The 17,293-nt window shown below is 54.8% G+C and overlaps 1 protein-coding gene across 2 annotated transcripts in view; it reads left to right on the top strand.

The window, feature by feature from the left end:
* Positions 1 to 17,293, top strand: part of NEK6 (NIMA related kinase 6) — a 60,048-nt gene that overhangs the window by 37,187 nt on the left and 5,568 nt on the right. For both annotated transcript variants that reach the window (XM_044439911.1, XM_044439910.1), the window contains exons 5-8: positions 2,663 to 2,773; positions 7,344 to 7,452; positions 8,952 to 9,059; positions 14,668 to 14,762. In XM_044439911.1, coding sequence (XP_044295846.1) covers positions 2,663 to 2,773; positions 7,344 to 7,452; positions 8,952 to 9,059; positions 14,668 to 14,762 — 423 coding nt within the window. The remainder of the gene's footprint in view (positions 1 to 2,662; positions 2,774 to 7,343; positions 7,453 to 8,951; positions 9,060 to 14,667; positions 14,763 to 17,293) is intronic.

The following is a 17,293-nucleotide window of genomic DNA, read 5'->3' as shown; positions in this document are numbered from 1 at the left end:
TGCCTGCCTGGATCTGGAGCCTGTCCCACTGCGCCCCGCGCTTTGAAAGCACAATCAGGAATCACGGAGGTCAGGCTCTGCTGGTCAAACGCTGGCATGAGTGCCGCTCAAAGCATGGGAGAAAGCCAGCTTGATAAATCGTACTGTGCCGCAGATGCCCAGGGAGTCGGTCTATCAGTACCTGCTGCCTATCGGGCATCCCTTGCACCCCTATCAAAGCGCTTGAATTAATGATCCAACCAGGTGCGACAGATTTTGCCCAATCATCCCGTTCTGTGCAGGTGAATGTGCCACAGCAGAGATGTTAACGTCAACTCGAGAAGAAGTTTTTAATGACATGGTGCGGGTCAGCATTTTCAGATAATTTGGTGCAGTATCCCGCTGAGTTTAGGAGAGCGGCTTGGTTCAAGGTTTGGTTGAGAGGCAAGGGAGGGTTCTGAGCGAGTCGTTTCCATCTGTCCGTCAGCCTCAGCGACTGGAATGTGCTTTGTTCCATCCTACGCAGCAACTAACTTGTCAAATCAACATCCGCAACTCTTCTTTTGTTAATTGACAGCCCCCCTGACAATTGCCCCTCCCCACTTATATGCAAACCACTTCATGCAAACACTTTGCACCGCTGTAGGAAAACAGAGGTAGGGGAAATGAATATTTCACTCTCGTTGAATCTTCAAGGATATGCTTGCAGTCAATGCAGATTTATGGTAATTATTATTATTATAATAACATTTCTATGCCGCCCCTTGCCGAAGCCTCGGGGCGGCTTACAACACAATAAAATACATACAATTTGCTCCTCTTGCCCCTTCATAGCTTTGAGATGGACCCAAAAATCTATTTTAATGCCCTCAGTTGTGGCAGAAGTTATGACTACTTGTTGGTAGTAGCATAACTCAAAGTAATGAATCCTAAAGTTCGCTAGTTGCGTTTGAGCCAGGATCTGTATCTGTGTTTAGACGTGCAGTATTGCCTGAAAGTTAGCAACAAGCGGGGAAAGGGGCAGTATACAAATTGCTTAACAGTTCGGGTGGAGATGTGGTAACTTAAACAAGGCAAAATCAAACGAGACACCATTTTCAACAGTTAGTAATTATGAGGCTGGGGGCCCGTTTGCTTTCCGATATGCTCTAGATGACGAAGCGAAGACCCACTCTTGGCAAGGCTGTGCCTGCGGTTAACATCCCGAGCGCTTCGCTGGCTTGTGATGGTACCAAGAGGTCCACATACGCTTGCTTCGGTCTGTAAGCTTGCCAGGAGGAAACGCTGCTCCCTTTCAAGACCCGTTTCACTGTTCTTGGATCCCTTCCCACTCCTGAAGCCTATATTTAAATTTGATACTTTGACCAAAGTGCCCATCCTGGTCAAGACCTTTCCAGGAAAAAGTGCTTTTGCCTCTCCAGATCTGTTTTAACTAGCATTTTACCCCATACTCTGGTCTTCGTGGGGAGGAAATGAAGATGTGAAAGAATGACTGACTAGGAGTGGAGCATAAATATATTATGCTCGCAGTACATTAATTGAGCGACCCTTCTGCCATTTGGGAACCAGCTAGTTAAACCTCCTGGAGATTAAACAGTGGGGAAAGCAAGGGAAAGAGGAGCACCGCTCCGCTTTGCAGCGAGGAGAGGGAAGGCAGGCAGGCAGGCAGCCAGTAATGCGGTGCTAATCAGCAGGCCGCTTGTCAGCATCGCCCCTTCCAGTTAGTGGGCGCTGCCTCTTTTGCATGCCTCTGGCTGACAGCAGTGCTGTGCATATACATCAGGCACTCGGTTCCATCAAACTTTAGGCGGCATTAAAAAAATGAGAGGGTGGCAGTCGCCCAGGCCAGAGTGCTGATGTGCATTTAAAAATAAGCCAGAGTGAAGAGTCTTCCGCTGGTTTTTTTTCCCTAGCCAAAGGCAGAAATGTAAAATAATCCCCCTTTTTTACAAGCCTGTCTTCACTGCTGTTGTTTTTCATGTGCCTGCAAGTATTACAGGTGGACACAGTCCTTGGAAAGTGTCCAGGTGGGAGCTTCGAAGATGCCGTTTGCATTGGGATGTCTGGCTGGGGAGGCTGCACTTAATGAATTAGGCTAGCTTGGGAGTTTTAGCTACTTGGTTCCACGGAACAGCGTCTAGATAGACTTGACTAATTGTAGCATCTCGTAACAGTACCGTGGGGACAGGGTCCTTCTTTGTATAAGCAGTATTAAGAATGGAAAGAATTGGAGTGGTTGGTTTTTATTTTTAATATTTATAATACTTTTACTTGGTGTTTTCACAAGCAACTTACGTTCTGTGCAGCTCACAAAAAAACGGTGTATGCATGCCATTAAAAGAATGGCATATAACTATTAGCATACAGATAACATTCCAGTCAATAGAAAATCAATAAACAGTGTTTCAGTATCAGGTACAAAAACACAGTAATGTATCAATAAACTTAATTGCATGATTTTGTTTCCTGGAAAATATCAAACTCTGTGCTGATAAGGAGAATATTGATAGATATAAATCAAATCATGGGAGCCAAGGTGTGTGTTCTCAGATCACCAAGGAGTCCTGCTTTCTCTTGCTTCTGAGTAACTGTTTCCTTTCCCACTTTGGTGTCTGCCTCCTTTGAGTTCTCGTTGCAGCTCGGTATTCCGCATGTTCATGCATTCTGATCCATGTATTTGCAGCAATTGAACCACCCCAACATAATCAAGTATTTGGATTCATTTATTGAAGACAACGAGCTTAACATTGTCTTGGAACTGGCGGATGCAGGTGACCTCTCTCAAATGATTAAGGTAAGGATTCCGTCGCCAGAGCTGGAAAATCATTCCGAGATGTAGAGAGGGAGTTAAGGTTACTTGTGAAACAGATTCCTGAGGCTGAGTATCATCTTTTGCTGGAGCAAAGCAAAAAGAAAGGGAAACCAAGTGCCCTGGGGAGAGTTGAAGAATGCCTAACTACTCAAGAGTGATAAATGCAGCACAGCCTCATATTGAAAAGCATGCGAGGTTCTAACGGGTGACAAGAAATGCCATGCCGGATTTTATGGAATTTCATACACGTGGGCAAGTGGGCTGGGAGAGAACGGACTGGACTCCCCATCCCTCTTGCACTCCCGTGGCTTTGCTGCTGACCACGGAAGGGAAGCCTCTCCCGCCTCGTTGGCGAGGCTGGCACGCCGTTTTCACGCGTGGCATGGCACAGAACGGAGGACGTGTCGCTCCAACTAGCACGGAGCTGCTGGCTTCCAGCCTCGCGCAAGCAAGGAGCCGCTGTGGGCGTTTTCATGCTCTTGCCACTCAGAAGGCTGCCTTCAGCCTATCATAAAGGCAAGGAAATAGGAGAATCCTCTGTTTCTGATGGTTTTTCCATCCCCGGACCAGAGGCGACACTGACTGATCTTACTGCTCGGGGCGAAGGAAAGAGCCACACATCCTTGCGAAAGGTGCTCGCTTTCTCAAGCAGAGCAGGCCAGGAACGCCTTTTGTGCTGGTCTTCAAATGACCAGCAGGCGCTGCACTTTTGTAATGCCTTCTAGACCTTAATATTTCAGAGGAGCAGCTCTGTCCTCACCCTCCGCTCAGGAATCCCTGCATGGTGGACGTCATGTTAGCTTAGCTGTAATCAGCTGCTTTTTAATAGTTTGACATGTCAGTCTGGAGATCTGCATCTCCTCTGAGGGCAGATGTAGCCTCTCATGTTCTCTCGTTTTTCCACCACTGATCTGAGATTATCATAAAAAGGCATTTTAGAAAGCTTGCCACCTCCTTTTAGCCAGACACAGGGCCTATATGGGCACTAAGAAACCTCTGGCTTTTAATCTTGGAGCTTTGCCCATGTCCCATTGCTGTGTAAGAGGGAGGTGGTAGCCATTTCAAGGTCTGTTTATAAAACCAACACAAATGAAGCAAGGATGGGCATTCAGGAGTCTTCAAAACACAACAGCGCCCATTTAAAATGTGCTCCCATTCCCGGAAGGGAAGTGAAAAGAAGCTAGAATGGGGGCCGTTGGAGGCCACGTGGATGAGATGTGGGGGCGTGGGAATCCTGACATGCATCTGTTTCAGATACACGGCTGTTCCCCCACTCCCCTCTGAGGATTGTGTGTGTGAAACACACCAGGGTCATACAGTGAGTTGGCTTTTAGTGGGCAGGGTGTGTCAGCAAAGGGTCACTTTCCTAGTCTGATCTACTCCAGGCCCTTGAGCGGGTGCAGCCTGAGAATCTGAATAACTGTCTGTGGTCAAACCAGACATTTCATGCTTTTTGAAAAACAGAGCTGGTATCCATGCTCAAATTGGCGTTGTTCGGCTCCTCTGAACATGCACGTGTCCCTCTTTGTCGGTCAGAAGAGCCCTCCTCGGTGCTCGTTCAACGCAGGGCTTCAGCCGGCCCGCTCCAGCCTGGTCTCCTCCCGGTGTGTTGGGCTACAGTTCCCAGGCGCCAGATTCGGGAAGGCGGCAGCAGTCTTCCTTAAAGGGAACGATGCCAAGAGAATTATCAATAGCAGTTTGTCTGCTCGTGGCATCAGGTCTCAGAACATCTTGTATTCTGGGGAGGGATTAAGAGGAAGAAGACACAGAGCCGTGTTCGCAGAGGAATTCCAGTGCGGACAGGAAGAAAAAGAGAGAGCAAATTTTGTTAAGCACATGAGTTCCTTGTGCTTATCAGCTGAAGCTGAGCTTGCAGCGTCGTGATTCTCAGTCACGCAAGACGTTCCCTTGACTTCATGCCGCTGCGCGTTTACACGTTCCCATGGCTGGGTTTGCCCAGCGCAACAGCCCCTGCAGCAACCCAGCTGGCTTGTTCGAGGGCAGCAAGCTGCCTCAGCAGCCATGGCTCGTCGCACCCGCAGTGCACTCTTGACCAAATCTTTTGAGTGGCAAAAGCCCCTGCATGGCTTTGTAACTGGGACGTGTGGCTGGACCTGTCCCAGGCCAAAGCCCCCTTTTAAGGGTCACTCCATTTGACGGCTGCCTGTCAGCATTTCTCTTTCCCAGCTAGCGTCTCAAGGGAACGTTGCATTTTGTGCTTCGCTGCAGGACTGTCGGGGAGATAAAAAAAGAGGCTCTTGCCACAAGCGAGGGCAGGGCAAACCATTCCGTCCCTTTTCCGTAAGCTCGGATCATTCACGCCTTTTGGAGCGCAGGAGCGATACTCGCTATACTCTGGCAGAACCGTGTTCCCGTGCGGTTGCACAATTATGGCTCAGTTTTTAAAAAAAAGAACAGAAAAAATAACAGCTAAATATTTGCACACAGTGGGTGTGTAAAACATGTTTGCCTGCTACTGACGGACCCTCCATGTGTCACTCGGGCACGGTGAAGGGGCGGGAAGCGGCTGTCAAGACGGAAGTCGTGAAAGCAGCCTGCCCCGTCATGTCCAGGGAAAAGCAAGGGGCGAAGGAAGAAGCCACGTGGGACAGAATTCGCGTATGCTCTCAGAAGGGGGCAGGCACGGGGTCCCCAGGATCCCTGCGGAGGCACGGGTGATGGGGGGGCGTGCAAAGCATTCCCCATTTCCCGCTGGGGGCACCGAGAGCTGCGTGCAGAGCAGCCGGCCCAGCGGGCTCATTGGCAGGGCGGTTGCCCTGTACAGAGGTACCCTCTGCCTCCACCGACTGTGTCGTCCCAGTGGAGTTTCGTGCTCGAAGGGGAGATGTGTCAAGGACAGATACGTGCGGCTGTGCAGCAGCACCCCGAGCACCGCTCCCCCATCAGCCCTTGCAGTGTCGAGTCAGTCCGCTGATGGAGCCGAGGCGTTTTAGGGCACTGTCCCGTGCCCGTTACAGTGGGCAGAAGCCGGCCTGGGACCCCCCCCCCCCCCGTGCTCTGCTGTGCCTTTAGAAAGAACGCCCGTCGCCATGCTGAGGAGGCAGAGAGAGGCCGACAGCGCATACGCATGTGCGTGCACCCCGGCCCCGCCTGTGGCAGGCCCCGTCGCCTCTGTTATTTATAAGCTTTATAAAGCCGGAGTAACCGAGGGTTGCCGGCAGTACAGCCCACTGGAGAATTTTGGCTTTCTGCTAAATGTCAAGAAAATCTTATTGGACATGACATTTAAGAAGATTGCTAATTGTGGACTAGCATCTCCTCCCCTGAAGACTTCAGGAAGACTGGAGCTAGTATTCCTGAGTAAATAATGCGCACGCTGCGCTCGGCTTCAGAGGTGGGCGAGCTGTCCCGCCACTGCCCCCTCGGCCGCGTGGGCCCGCCAGAGGGAGGCGTCCCTGCCCAGGGTGGGTCAGCCCCGGGGAAGCCTCCCCGCTGCAGCCTGCGCCGTGCCCCGCTCCCGAAGTGCTTCCCTTTTGTAATTTCAAGTGGAAATGCCTCGCTTCATGGCGTGGATGAGAACGGACATGGGTGTCACGTGGAGGTGACGGCCGCGTCCGGTGCGCCCAGCGGGGAGGGGACCACTGAGCTCACCTCAGACGAACTTTCGGTGAATGTGCATGGTTGGCGCAGCTGCCCTGTGTCCCCGTCGGTGGGCGCAGCATCGCTGCTCCGGAGAGGAAAGGGCACGGGGGTCGGTTTGCGGGCCCTGCGGGGTCGTCGCCTGCCGTCCCGCGGTGCCGGCAGTTCAGAAGGACGGTTCTGTCCTGGGTCAGGATGTGGCCTCGTGTCTCCGTGGTCGGCTCCGGGCAGAGGCAGGAGTTCAGCATTCTTGGAGCTTAGAAGGGCCTCTGACAGAAGTGCTGCTTGTGGCCACTGCGAGAAGGACGAACCACGGTCACAACCTTCTGTGGCTTGATGTCTTCCACGCCCTTCAGAATATCATCCCCATAAGCTCTGACAGTGGGGACGATGGCTAGGAAGTCCCCAGCGTAGTGGAGAGGGCACCGGGCCGGGGAGGCTGTGCCTGCCCTTAACTTGGCTGTTCCTGAAATGCCTCGGTTACCTGGCTCGGCGTAAGGGCCGGACGATGTGCGAAAGAGGGGATTCTTTTGTTATGTCGGTGGTGGTGATGGACGTCTTCAAGATGTTGGTTTAAAAAAAAAAAAAACCTTTGTTTCTTAAGGCAAAGCACTCCAGACATTCGTTGTTTTGAGGCATTAAATATGTTCTGCAAGGTAATTAATGAGATTAATGCTAATTATAATTGGTGTCCATTCAAAAATGTCAAAGCTATTTAAGCATATTTTTCATAATGCTGCTAATTAGTGAATTGCATAGGAAGGGCGCGCACGCACACACGCACACGGGCGGCAGCAGGGCGTTAGACGCGAAGCCGAGGCCGATCGCCTCCCCGCGCTGGTCTTGAGGGTATCAGAAAGGTGGCCGCCGAAGAACACGCTCGCCGTGACAGGAGGGGGGAGGCGGAGAGGCTCTGCTCTCTTGTTCCGACTGTGTGTTTTTCTCCCCACAGTATTTTAAGAAGCAGAAACGGCTAATCCCGGAAAGAACGGTTTGGAAATACTTTGTGCAGTTGTGCAGTGCAGTTGAACACATGCACTCCCGCAGGGTGATGCACAGAGGTAACATTAATGCAGTCTCTTTTCGCTGAATAATAGTATAATGTTCCAATTAGTAAGCGCCTACATTCAAAAACAATTATGCTGATGTTCAGCCAGTGTGTGTTTAGAGACAGCGGAGCCCGCAAGATGGATTTCTCCGTGCCCCCGACGCCTGGCTGTGAAGCGGGAGCCTGGGCTGCTCAGGAGGAGCACGGAGATGAGCGGCCGCCGGTTGCCATCTCTGGGAGTGGGCGAACCTGTGGCACGGGACCCTGCCCGGCGCCGATGGGCGTGGGGAGCGTGAAGCGGCAGCCCTGCCCCACCTGGGGGTCCCCGAGATCACAAGTCAGGCCACAGAGCCAGTCCCAAAATGGATTCTCCCTCCTCCTCCACAGGCTTTCAAAGAAAGACGCTTTGGGGGGTGCACAGCACATGCATCCAGTATTGCGCCAAATCGAGCTCCCGCCCCGCTCCTCCTCTGCAGTGCTGCGTCGCCATCAGTCTGGACCATCCCGCATAAATGGCGCAGGGAGGCAGGCTGCGGGTCCTTTCCCTGTTCCACAGACGAAGCGGCAGCGCTAGAGGATTCCTTTCCACCGCCCTCCCTAGCTATGCACCCCCAAATTAAGAGGTCAGGGCTGAAGGGGCCCCGGCGTGCTACGAACCCATTCCACTGCTGCTTAGGTCGGAAGGAAGATAAATATGGTTGTCGATTAAAATAATAGTGCCGCTTATAATTTAAGTTCATTTATTGCTGCTTTTCCAAAGTGTTAAAGACTTTGAGGAGGAAAATCCACCTCCAAAGCGCAACAGCACATGTTCTGTTGTGACGTTTCAGGCCGGGCTTTACACAGGTTTCCTCTTCCCTGCGAGGAAAGGGAATTTTTCTTCTACTGGTCTGCTGAATATGCCAAGAACTGCCTCCTTGGACTGGGGCTGGGAGAGGGGCTGGGTCTGACCAGTGCCCCACATGGATAATGTCTGAAGGTCTGTGAAAGAACCCACTCTGGAATCCCCTGCAATGCGTGAGGGTTTTTTTAAAATGGAAAAGTCAGTGCAGAAATGGTTCCTTGAAAGTGTTTGGAAACAATTGTCCTTAACCCCAAAATTCAGCTAGTCTCACAATTAAAGCATTTGCAGGATACGTCCATGCAGGGCAGAGGTCACCTTTTATTTTTCCCAGTCAGTGGCCTTCCTGTGCTCAAAAGGATCCCACCTTTGCATGCCCACGAGGTTTTTGGAATCCATAAAAGTGCATGAGTTCCACAAAAACCTTTCACAGAACCCCAAAGGTAATTCTGTCCCCCACCAGATTCAAAGGAAAACTTTTCGTCTTTGTATGTATTTATTATGTGATGTAATAAAGCTTATTTTCTAAATTAAATCTTAAAAAAAGAAGAAGAAAAGAAGAACTGCCTCATCCTGGCCCAGATGCAGTTGCTCTGCTCTCGAGGGGGAAGCTCTGGATTGCTGGAGCTGGAATGCCGACTTGATGTCTCGCCCTCTCCCCTTTCTTTCAGACATAAAACCAGCCAACGTGTTCATAACGGCCACGGGAGTCGTGAAGCTCGGGGACCTCGGACTGGGCCGCTTCTTCAGCTCCAAAACCACTGCTGCACATTCCTTAGGTAAGCTTCGCGCTTCCGTTTGGGAGCGAATTCTCTGTTCTGTGTCCTCGAGCTAAAACGTGCAAGGTGCTTCTTTGCAGCAGTGCTCCTGTTGGCCCAGTATAGATTGCTTTCTCCTCTGAATAGCGGAGATCTGGCATCGTGTTTAGAGGAGGGGTGAATCCGTTCCTCTGCAGACTGGAAAAGGAGGCAGCCTGCCCCTTAGTTGTGGGATGGACGGTTCCTTGGGATTCTCTTCATTTATACCCTGCCTGTGTCTTGCAAAGGCAACCCAAGGGAGAACTTTCTGCAGCCCCCTCCCCCTCAAGCGAAAGAAGGCAGAGTTGGGGGCTGGGGTGGAGGAGATGGCCTCGGCAGCTGCCCCTCCTCTGCAAGGGGTGCCTCCCATCCTCTGGGGCGTGGAGGCTCGCCAGCACCTCAGCTGGGTTGCACGCCCAACGCTCCAGGATCAGGCCGAGGACGCTTATTGCCACAAGGCCGCCTGCTGTTGCGGCCGTGAGAGGGGAGGCGAGGCGCCACGTCGCCCTGGCGAGGGGGCTTGCACGTCCTGTAGCAAATGGTGGCCTCCCTCCCAGCAATCTGATGCAGCAAAACCAGAGCCACATTCCGCATTCGATTACTCTCATTGGGCTGCTGCACCTACATGGAAGCATGAAACTGGGGCTTGGCAGCCGGCGGCCACGTGGGAGCCACGTGACCGCGACGGAGCTTCTCGGGGAACGCTTGTCAGAGCCACCCTCTCCCGCAGCAGTGCCCGGGCTGCTTTTCCTCTCGAGGAACAGCCTCTCTGCAGCAAAGCGTCACCGTGCTGGAATGCCAAAGGGACTTGGGCCCGACCCTGCGCCCAAACTCAGCTTGGTAGTCCTTCATCGGAAGGAACCCTGTGCTTGAAAACCAAAGCAGTGCCCTGACATCCTCCCCATTCTCAGGCAATTGGCCGTTGTATTTGTCTGATGGTGGCAAAGTCTTGCAAGTTCATCTAATCAGGAAATCTGCAGTTTGAGGGGAAGCGGCAGGAAATGCATGTGGCTCTGTTTGAGATATTGGATATTTTTTCCATTTCCCTGTTGCCCTGGCAACCGTCTTGAACTCTAATATCGAAGGCTGCTGACCCGTGAATCGAGCACAGGGCTTATGCAAATAAATTCACCTAATTTTTTCCTCTTTGTATTTGCGAACATCAGACTTGGCATAAAGTGGCATTAGGCAATACCACAACTTGTCTGACAGGTGTACTCCCAGCTCTGGCAGCACAGACGCCTCCGTGTCAGAAACGGAAGCCATAATTAGAGCAAGGAACAGAATGAACGTCAAACGAATTACCCGGCAGCAGATCATATTTGTCAGGAAGGATTGCATACATAAAAATTAAGTGACAGTACATGCCGGGGTAATGAAAGAAAAATGAAAGATTTGCCCATACGCTCTTCGCCAGAGACAAGCGAGAGCCTCTACTCCGCGCAACAAATTGCACGGCTGGATTCCGAGGCTCCCGTTCCTTCGCCACAAGTCTGCGTTCATAAAGCAGGATGGGGTGAGGCCCACTTAAACAAATACCTGACAGCAGGCCGGCGGAGCGCACCTCTTCATGCCGGCGAGCCCCTGGCCGTGAGACAGGCGGAGGGGCGCGGGCTGAGACCTCTCCAGGAAGATCTGCCACCTTGGCCCTCGGCCCCCGGGCAAATTCTCCTCTGCCACCCCCGTGGCCACCTCGCCTGCCGCTGCTCCGGCTGATTCCGGCTCTGCCTAAGCAGGCGATCCGCGGTTTGCCCAGGGATACTCGGCTTTCGAGTTTTCCACAGGCAGGGCTTGAGGGATTTTGCCCCCGAGCCATTAGCAGGACCGTGTAGCACGCCTGCCTCCTCCAGACACTTCCTCACCTGGCACGCCTCTGCTTACTCTTCTTGAGCCTGCGTTACATTCCTGACCGAGTTCCGTGCAAGGACTAGCGCATGCTTATCCACGGGGATCAGCACCAGGGCCCATGAGGACGCGCCTCAAACACGGCGGGGAGCTGCGTTTGCATCCCCATCCCCATCCGCAGCCGAAATGTGCCAGGCCAGGTTTGTAACAGGGAGCACCAGTAACAGACTGGCTGCCTGCAGCCCCATAATGTAAATTTTTGTCAGTGGCTTGCAGTGAATAAATATAAAAGCTATTTAAATGTAAGCCTAAAATCAAAAGTAGGGTGGCATAAGTACAAGAAACAAAACTCACAGCAGCACCAGACTTGAAAGCACAGAGAAGAGAAAAGAGAAGAGAAGAGGCCTCATGTGAAACAGAACCTCTGAGGAAGATTGCAAGGTTTGGCTAGGTTCATCGAAGATGAGGCAGGCTGGGCCGGGAGCTGGTCAGCAAAGCCGGCAGCATCCCTGCAGTCTGTTAACTACTAGGCTACATTGCCCTGCCCCACTGGTATTACAGGCTTAACCTCAGTCCAGTGTCTTTGGTTTGGTTTGCTTTGGTTTGTAGTGACGCTACCCCCGTGACGAGGCTGAGAGCAGGAGAAACGGGGGCATTTCTGTCCAGTATTTCTAATCCACACACTGGTTCTCCTGTCAGTGATACAGGACTGCTGCAGCAGTTACGATGCAGAGAAGGCCTTCAGAAAGCCTTACGTAGGGCAAGTTCGATTTGCTAAAACATCTTTTTGTAGAACGGAAGTTTAAAACCTCCAGTCGCTTTATAGCAGAATGCAGAGGAACCGCTCGGAGACCCTGTAAAACTGCCGAGACCCGAGATTAAAATGGCCCAGCTATCCCGCTACACCTGTGCCAGTCTTCCTGGCCCAGAGAGCTTTGAATATACTGGAAGGCATTCCGACTAGTTCCCCCGGTGCAGAAAACTGCTTGAAGCCCGTGTGGGAAATCTCATACTGCCCTCTGGAAAGCGCGTTGCCGTCATGTGTGGACGGCTGGTTCATGGCTGCCTGCCTGTGGTGAAGCCGGAGGCTCTGAGGGAGTGGCCGAATGCTTCCTCCATGCTTAGAAGCTGGACATTCCTAAATCGGCCTCCGCCTGGGAAAGCGAAGGCTGCGTTTGGAGGGCGCATCGATCCCTGGGCATGGAGCATGCAGCCCGTGCGTCCAACAAAGCGGAATTGACCCCGTGAGTGGAATCCGGCGGCCCGGCCCAGCCCTGTTAGTCTTCACTCCCAGCCCCAACGCTTTTTCCTCCCTAGGCTGTTCTTCCACCTCCACCCACTGTATTTCATTTTCCTCTGCTGGGGAAACTTTCGGGTTAATAGCCTCCGATTAGCCTCTTCTTGTCAAATTGGCTGATGTGATGCATTGCCTAGCCCTGGCTGATTAAATCGGAAGTCTTGTGCACTTTCCTAGAAGATGCTCATTACAAGAGATTCCCACTTAATGCTGGACAAGCCATGAAGACAATTGAGCTTGTCAGTCTTTTATCCTGGCACTTACTTAAAAATTAATGCCTTTTTTTTTTAAGCCTAGCGAGCTGCCTGTTCATCTGTTTGCAGACAGTGCCACCATGACACTAGGTAAATGTCCCAGGTAGGCAGGTAGGGCCAGGTCGGCCACAGGCTGGCCCGCTTCGCGGAGCAGAGCAGCCTCATGCCCAGACATCGAGTGGAGCGCGTGGCGCACTCATCCATGCCACGAATACTGTCATTCCGCCTTGATGGGAAGCCCCCTTCGAAGCATTATTCGGACTGACAATCTCGCATCGAACAAAGGACCGCACAAGCACGGAAGGAAGGCAAGGCGGAAACTGAGCAGGGCCCGGCAGCCGTTGGCGGCGGCAGGCGGACTGCGCGGCGCTCTGACTCCCAGGGCGTGAATCTGGCGCAGGGGCTCTGGGTGCCCACGTCTTGTGTTTGCATCGCTGCACCGACCGCCTCGTTCTGGGCTGGGGCAGAATTGCTTTCCTTCCGGGAGGCCTCCGCAGAGGAGGACCATCGCGCGTCCTCAGGATTAGGGCATGCGCCATTCCGTGGGCTCATCCCCACCCTCCTTTCCCTTGACATCTGGCCCAGTTCTTTGTCCCGCAACTGTAAGAGCTGAGGGGCGCAGCTCCCTGTTCCCACAGTGCCTCTCAGACCCTTTGGGGGAGCTCAGAAGCTGGGCCCATGCGCAGGGCAGCTTTGCCCACTGGCAGCCAGCAGGGAGCAGCCTGCCGGCCTTTCCTGTGCCTCGGCCCGGCACAGTTGGGCAGGATGGGTGGGCACGGGGCGAGGCCTGCCGCAAAGTCAGCTGGGCGGTAGTCGAGGGCCCCCCATGGTCCTGCTGCGCTTGGGGGCCTTCCGTGCCAAGCCTGCAGCAGCGTCTCGGGTCCAGGCAGATCGCAGTCCCTTGCTTTCCGAAAAGCCCCCTGCAGTTGCGGATCTCGCTTGCTCGCTGGACGCGAGGACGATACACGGTGATGTCCCAGATCAGAAGCGTTTGGGAGGGCAGCCCCGGGGACGGCCGTGGGCTTCCCTGGGGCGTGTGGCGAAGCGCGCAGCCAGCCCAGGATTCTTGAAACCGGCATTCAGCCTTGTCTCCTCTTAGTATTCCGCTGTCCTGCCCAGTGTTGCTCCATGTACTTCATTAAAAGATGTGCTCGCTAACGAGCCCCCCGAGCCAGCTTCTGTGCCGGGGCAGGCCCGGGTCAGGGGCTGCGCCGGAATAGACCTCGGCTGGATACTTCATCCCGCTTGAAACGACGGTGTGGGCATGGGAGGGGGACCGCAGCAGGGATGCCACGTGGCGTCGGGTTTTAAAGGCCGCTTCCCTCGCTCTCAAAGAGCCGCCTCCCTCCGTTGGCCCCGTTCCCCGCGACGAGAGATGCCCCTCGAAGTTGCGCGGCTTCGCGTTAGAGCCGGGGCAGTCTGGGGCAGGGCATCGGCAGTCGGCTCCCGGCTGCTGCCAGCGGCACACGGGAGGCAGAGGAAAGGAGAGGAGCTGGGCAAGGCCCGTGCTCCCCCAGTGCCCGGCATGTTCGGGCTGCCAGGCGCTCCCGGGAGCGTGGCCCCACTGGCCACCCCGTGTGGAAGCCCCTTTGCCATCGGTGCCAGAGCTCACTCGCCCTGGCATCTCCAGCTCCCGCGGCGCCACATCCCACGTCCGGCTCGGCTTGCCAGATCCCGGAGTGGCCGCCCCGCACTCTGCCTGCCTGCACAACCGAAGCAGCTGGGCCTCCGGCGGAGCACGCGCGTGGCTCCCTCCTCTTCGGAAGGCTCAAAGCGGCACTGCTCTGGGCTGGGTCTCTCTTGCCCCGGGCCCAGATGGCTCCCGGCCAGGCTTGGAACGGCTGGGCAGTGGCTTCAGGGACCCTTGCGGCAGGGGCAGAACTGGTGCTCGTGCCTCCAAGGCAGTCTTTGGGTTTGGACTAGCCGGGCGTGGGGGTCGGTTTGGGCTTTGGCACAGAAACGTGGCTCCACTGATCACGGGTGGATTTCAGGCATCGCTTCTCTGCGTGCTCCTTTCCCCTGACCGTTTACATTCCAGGCTTTCGTGTGTGCGCTGTTCCCACAGCCGTCAGGGTTCTGACTCACGCTCAGAGCATCGCATAAGACGTACTTTCCACCGTCGGTGCAGGGCTGGAGGTTTGACCGGCCTTGCCTCAGAAGGTAACCCCTCTTTCTTGGCTTGTCTCCTTAACAGTGGGAACACCCTATTACATGTCCCCAGAAAGAATCCATGAAAACGGCTATAATTTTAAATCGGATATCTGGTCTCTGGGCTGCTTATTGTATGAGGTAAGCATCTCTTTTGTGTCCGTAGGTGGTATGGAAAGAGTGAAAGGAAAGGCAAGAAAAGACCGGGAGGAGGCTGGGTCGGTTTGCCTGGTCAAGGAGTACCTAGTGAGGGGGGAAGGCTGCGTTGAGCCCATGGAGGGCTCGGGGTGGGTGCATCGTGGCACAGAGAGGCCAGGCAGATGCCTAACTGTATTCTCTGGAATTGTGTCGTCCAGAATGCGGCTTCTTTGTGGCACTGAAATCCATGCCCCGCGCCTCACGCTGTGCTGAGTCCCAGGGGCGCTGGGCTCAGTCGGGGCAGAGGGAAGGCCTGCAGCTCCCAGCCGTGTCCCAGCCAGCTGTGGCCGATGGGGGCGTGCGGGGGGTCGTCAGTCTTTTTTCTGCCCAGGCTGCATAGGAGTGCGCCTCAGCGCCCTGCGGACCTCCGAGCTGGAGGCAAGGCTCCCTCTGCGGCCCCCGGCCAGCCCCTCAGCGCTCGGCACGGAGCTGTGCCAGAGGCGTGGCGTGGACACAGAAGCGCAGGTTGCTTTCAAGCAGCCCACCTGGGCATCAGCGACTCGGCCTCGGGTGGGTCATCCAGAGGCCGGGCCGCTTTGCGAGGAGCGATGCCCCTCCGGCGAGGCCTGAGCCTGGGCAGCACCTGCAGGAAGGGCGCGGGGAGAGGCCGGGGCTCTGCCCTGCCGGCTCTCGGGCAGCCCCCTGGGCTGCGCCACAAAGGCCACTGCAGACCGCAGGCTTCCCCGTTCTGCCCCCTTTGGCTCACCAGGAGTAGCAAGGCGCGCGCTTAAGGATGTTTTGAAGTGCTCTCCGAGCACATGTGGCTGATGGGAGTTAGAGTCCAAACCATCTTCAGGGCACCAGTTGGGGGAAGGCTGCCCAGGCAAGCCCCGTTTCACTAATGAGGCGCAAACAGTCGTTCCTTTCCCCAGCGGGATTCGGCGCCCGGGCTCTTGCTTTGTTAAAAATGCAGAAAGCTCTGACTGGCTTGCTGGGAGTTGCTTTTCCCGAGCTGCTCCTTCTCCGCACTGTGCGGCTTAACCAGAGAATCTCTCCCCAAATTGCCTAGAGCCACACATGCCAGTCGGAATTCGCTCTAATATCATTCGGGGCTGGGGTATGCGCGATGTCAAACAATGCCACCTTCACCTGACATTTACAATCTCACATTGATTTGCATTAAATCTTATCAAATCGCGGGAGCCTTCCCGTCTCTTGGAGATCTGTCATCAAGATAACTTGCGGGAGAGAGAAGTAAGTTTTCTCCTCCCTGGAAATAGCTGCAAGCCATGACTTTAGCAGTTCTAACAAGATAATCAATTTAAATGCAGGGAGCAATTTGTGTCCTCTTAAACCAGCAGCAGAGTGTGGTGGTCAGTCCGAACGGGAGATCTAGCCCTTCCCGGTAATCGTTCTAATCCCAGTGTCAAAAACAGACCTAGATGGCAGCAGTGCTTTCCCAAAGCCTGGGGTGCCCGGCGCCACGTGGGCCTGCCTGGCCACGTGCCACCGCCTCCTGCCGGCGCCTTAGCTGGACTGGCTTGTTGTCCGAGGGCAGGAGCGGACGAGCAGGGCCTGCCTGGACAATTTTGCCTCTGGGCGTCCGGATTTCCCACCGGGGCCGTGACGGTCGGCTGTCCGGATGCTGTCCGGCCGTTGTTCAGGGAGTGATGCCCACTTAGGGACCTCCTCCTGCTTTAGAGGAAGAGGGATCTGGGGCGTAAGGCACCGGTTTCTCTCCGAGGCCGCCAGCCAGAGCTTCTGCAAAGCCCTGGACTAACTCTGGGCCTGGGGGGAGACCCACTCTGCCAAATGTCCCCCTCGCCTAGGAGGGTGCCACAAGCAGACAGCCCGATGACAGTGGCCTGACTGCCTGACTGACGCTTGGGTGGATCGAGGCCCCTTTTCTCCATGAAGGACTTTGCCGCTCAGTGGCTCGCCTGCTCCAACCCCACGGAGATGAGAATTTGCCGGGGTTCCGCCTCTCTCCAAGCTGTGAAACCGGCCAGAGGGGCTCCCCGGAAGGAGCGTCTCCCTCTTTCCCCTGCAGCGCTGCTGGCAGCTCAGCACCTGAAAAGAGGCAGGCCGCTCTGGGTCTGCTTTCCGTGCATGATAATGAGCAGAAAACTACCCATCATCAAATAGCCCCCCGTCCTTATTAAAATTGGCGGTCGTATCTCCAAAGAGAAGCCGCTGGCCGATCCGCCCCGAGTCGCAGCAAAACGGCCTGGAAAGATCCTCCTGCCGGAGTGGGTAATATTCCGCAATTACCCAATCGTGCTTCGTTTGGGGGAGGGCCGCTGGTGCCGGGGAGAGTGACAGGAAGCACTTGAACAGCATTAGGGATTAATGAAGGAGCTGGGGCTCTGCGCAGGCCGCATGCTGAGGCGACACGGCTCTTGCTTACGGGCTCTGCGCAGCTCGCTCGCGGTGTTCCCTTTGAAGACAAACCTTATTAGAGCCGGATGCACGGGGGGGGGGGGGGGGGGGGGGGGGGCCTCTCCGGGGGGGGGGGGGGGGGGGGGGGGCCGGCC

The sequence above is a fragment of the Varanus komodoensis genome, unplaced genomic scaffold, assembly GCF_004798865.1.
Source record: "Varanus komodoensis strain SLA01 unplaced genomic scaffold, ASM479886v1 scaffold36, whole genome shotgun sequence".
NCBI classification, from domain to species: Eukaryota; Metazoa; Chordata; class Lepidosauria; order Squamata; family Varanidae; genus Varanus; species Varanus komodoensis.
The sequence above is the reverse complement of the archived record's forward strand: the minus strand, read 5'-3'. Positions and strand labels throughout refer to the sequence as shown.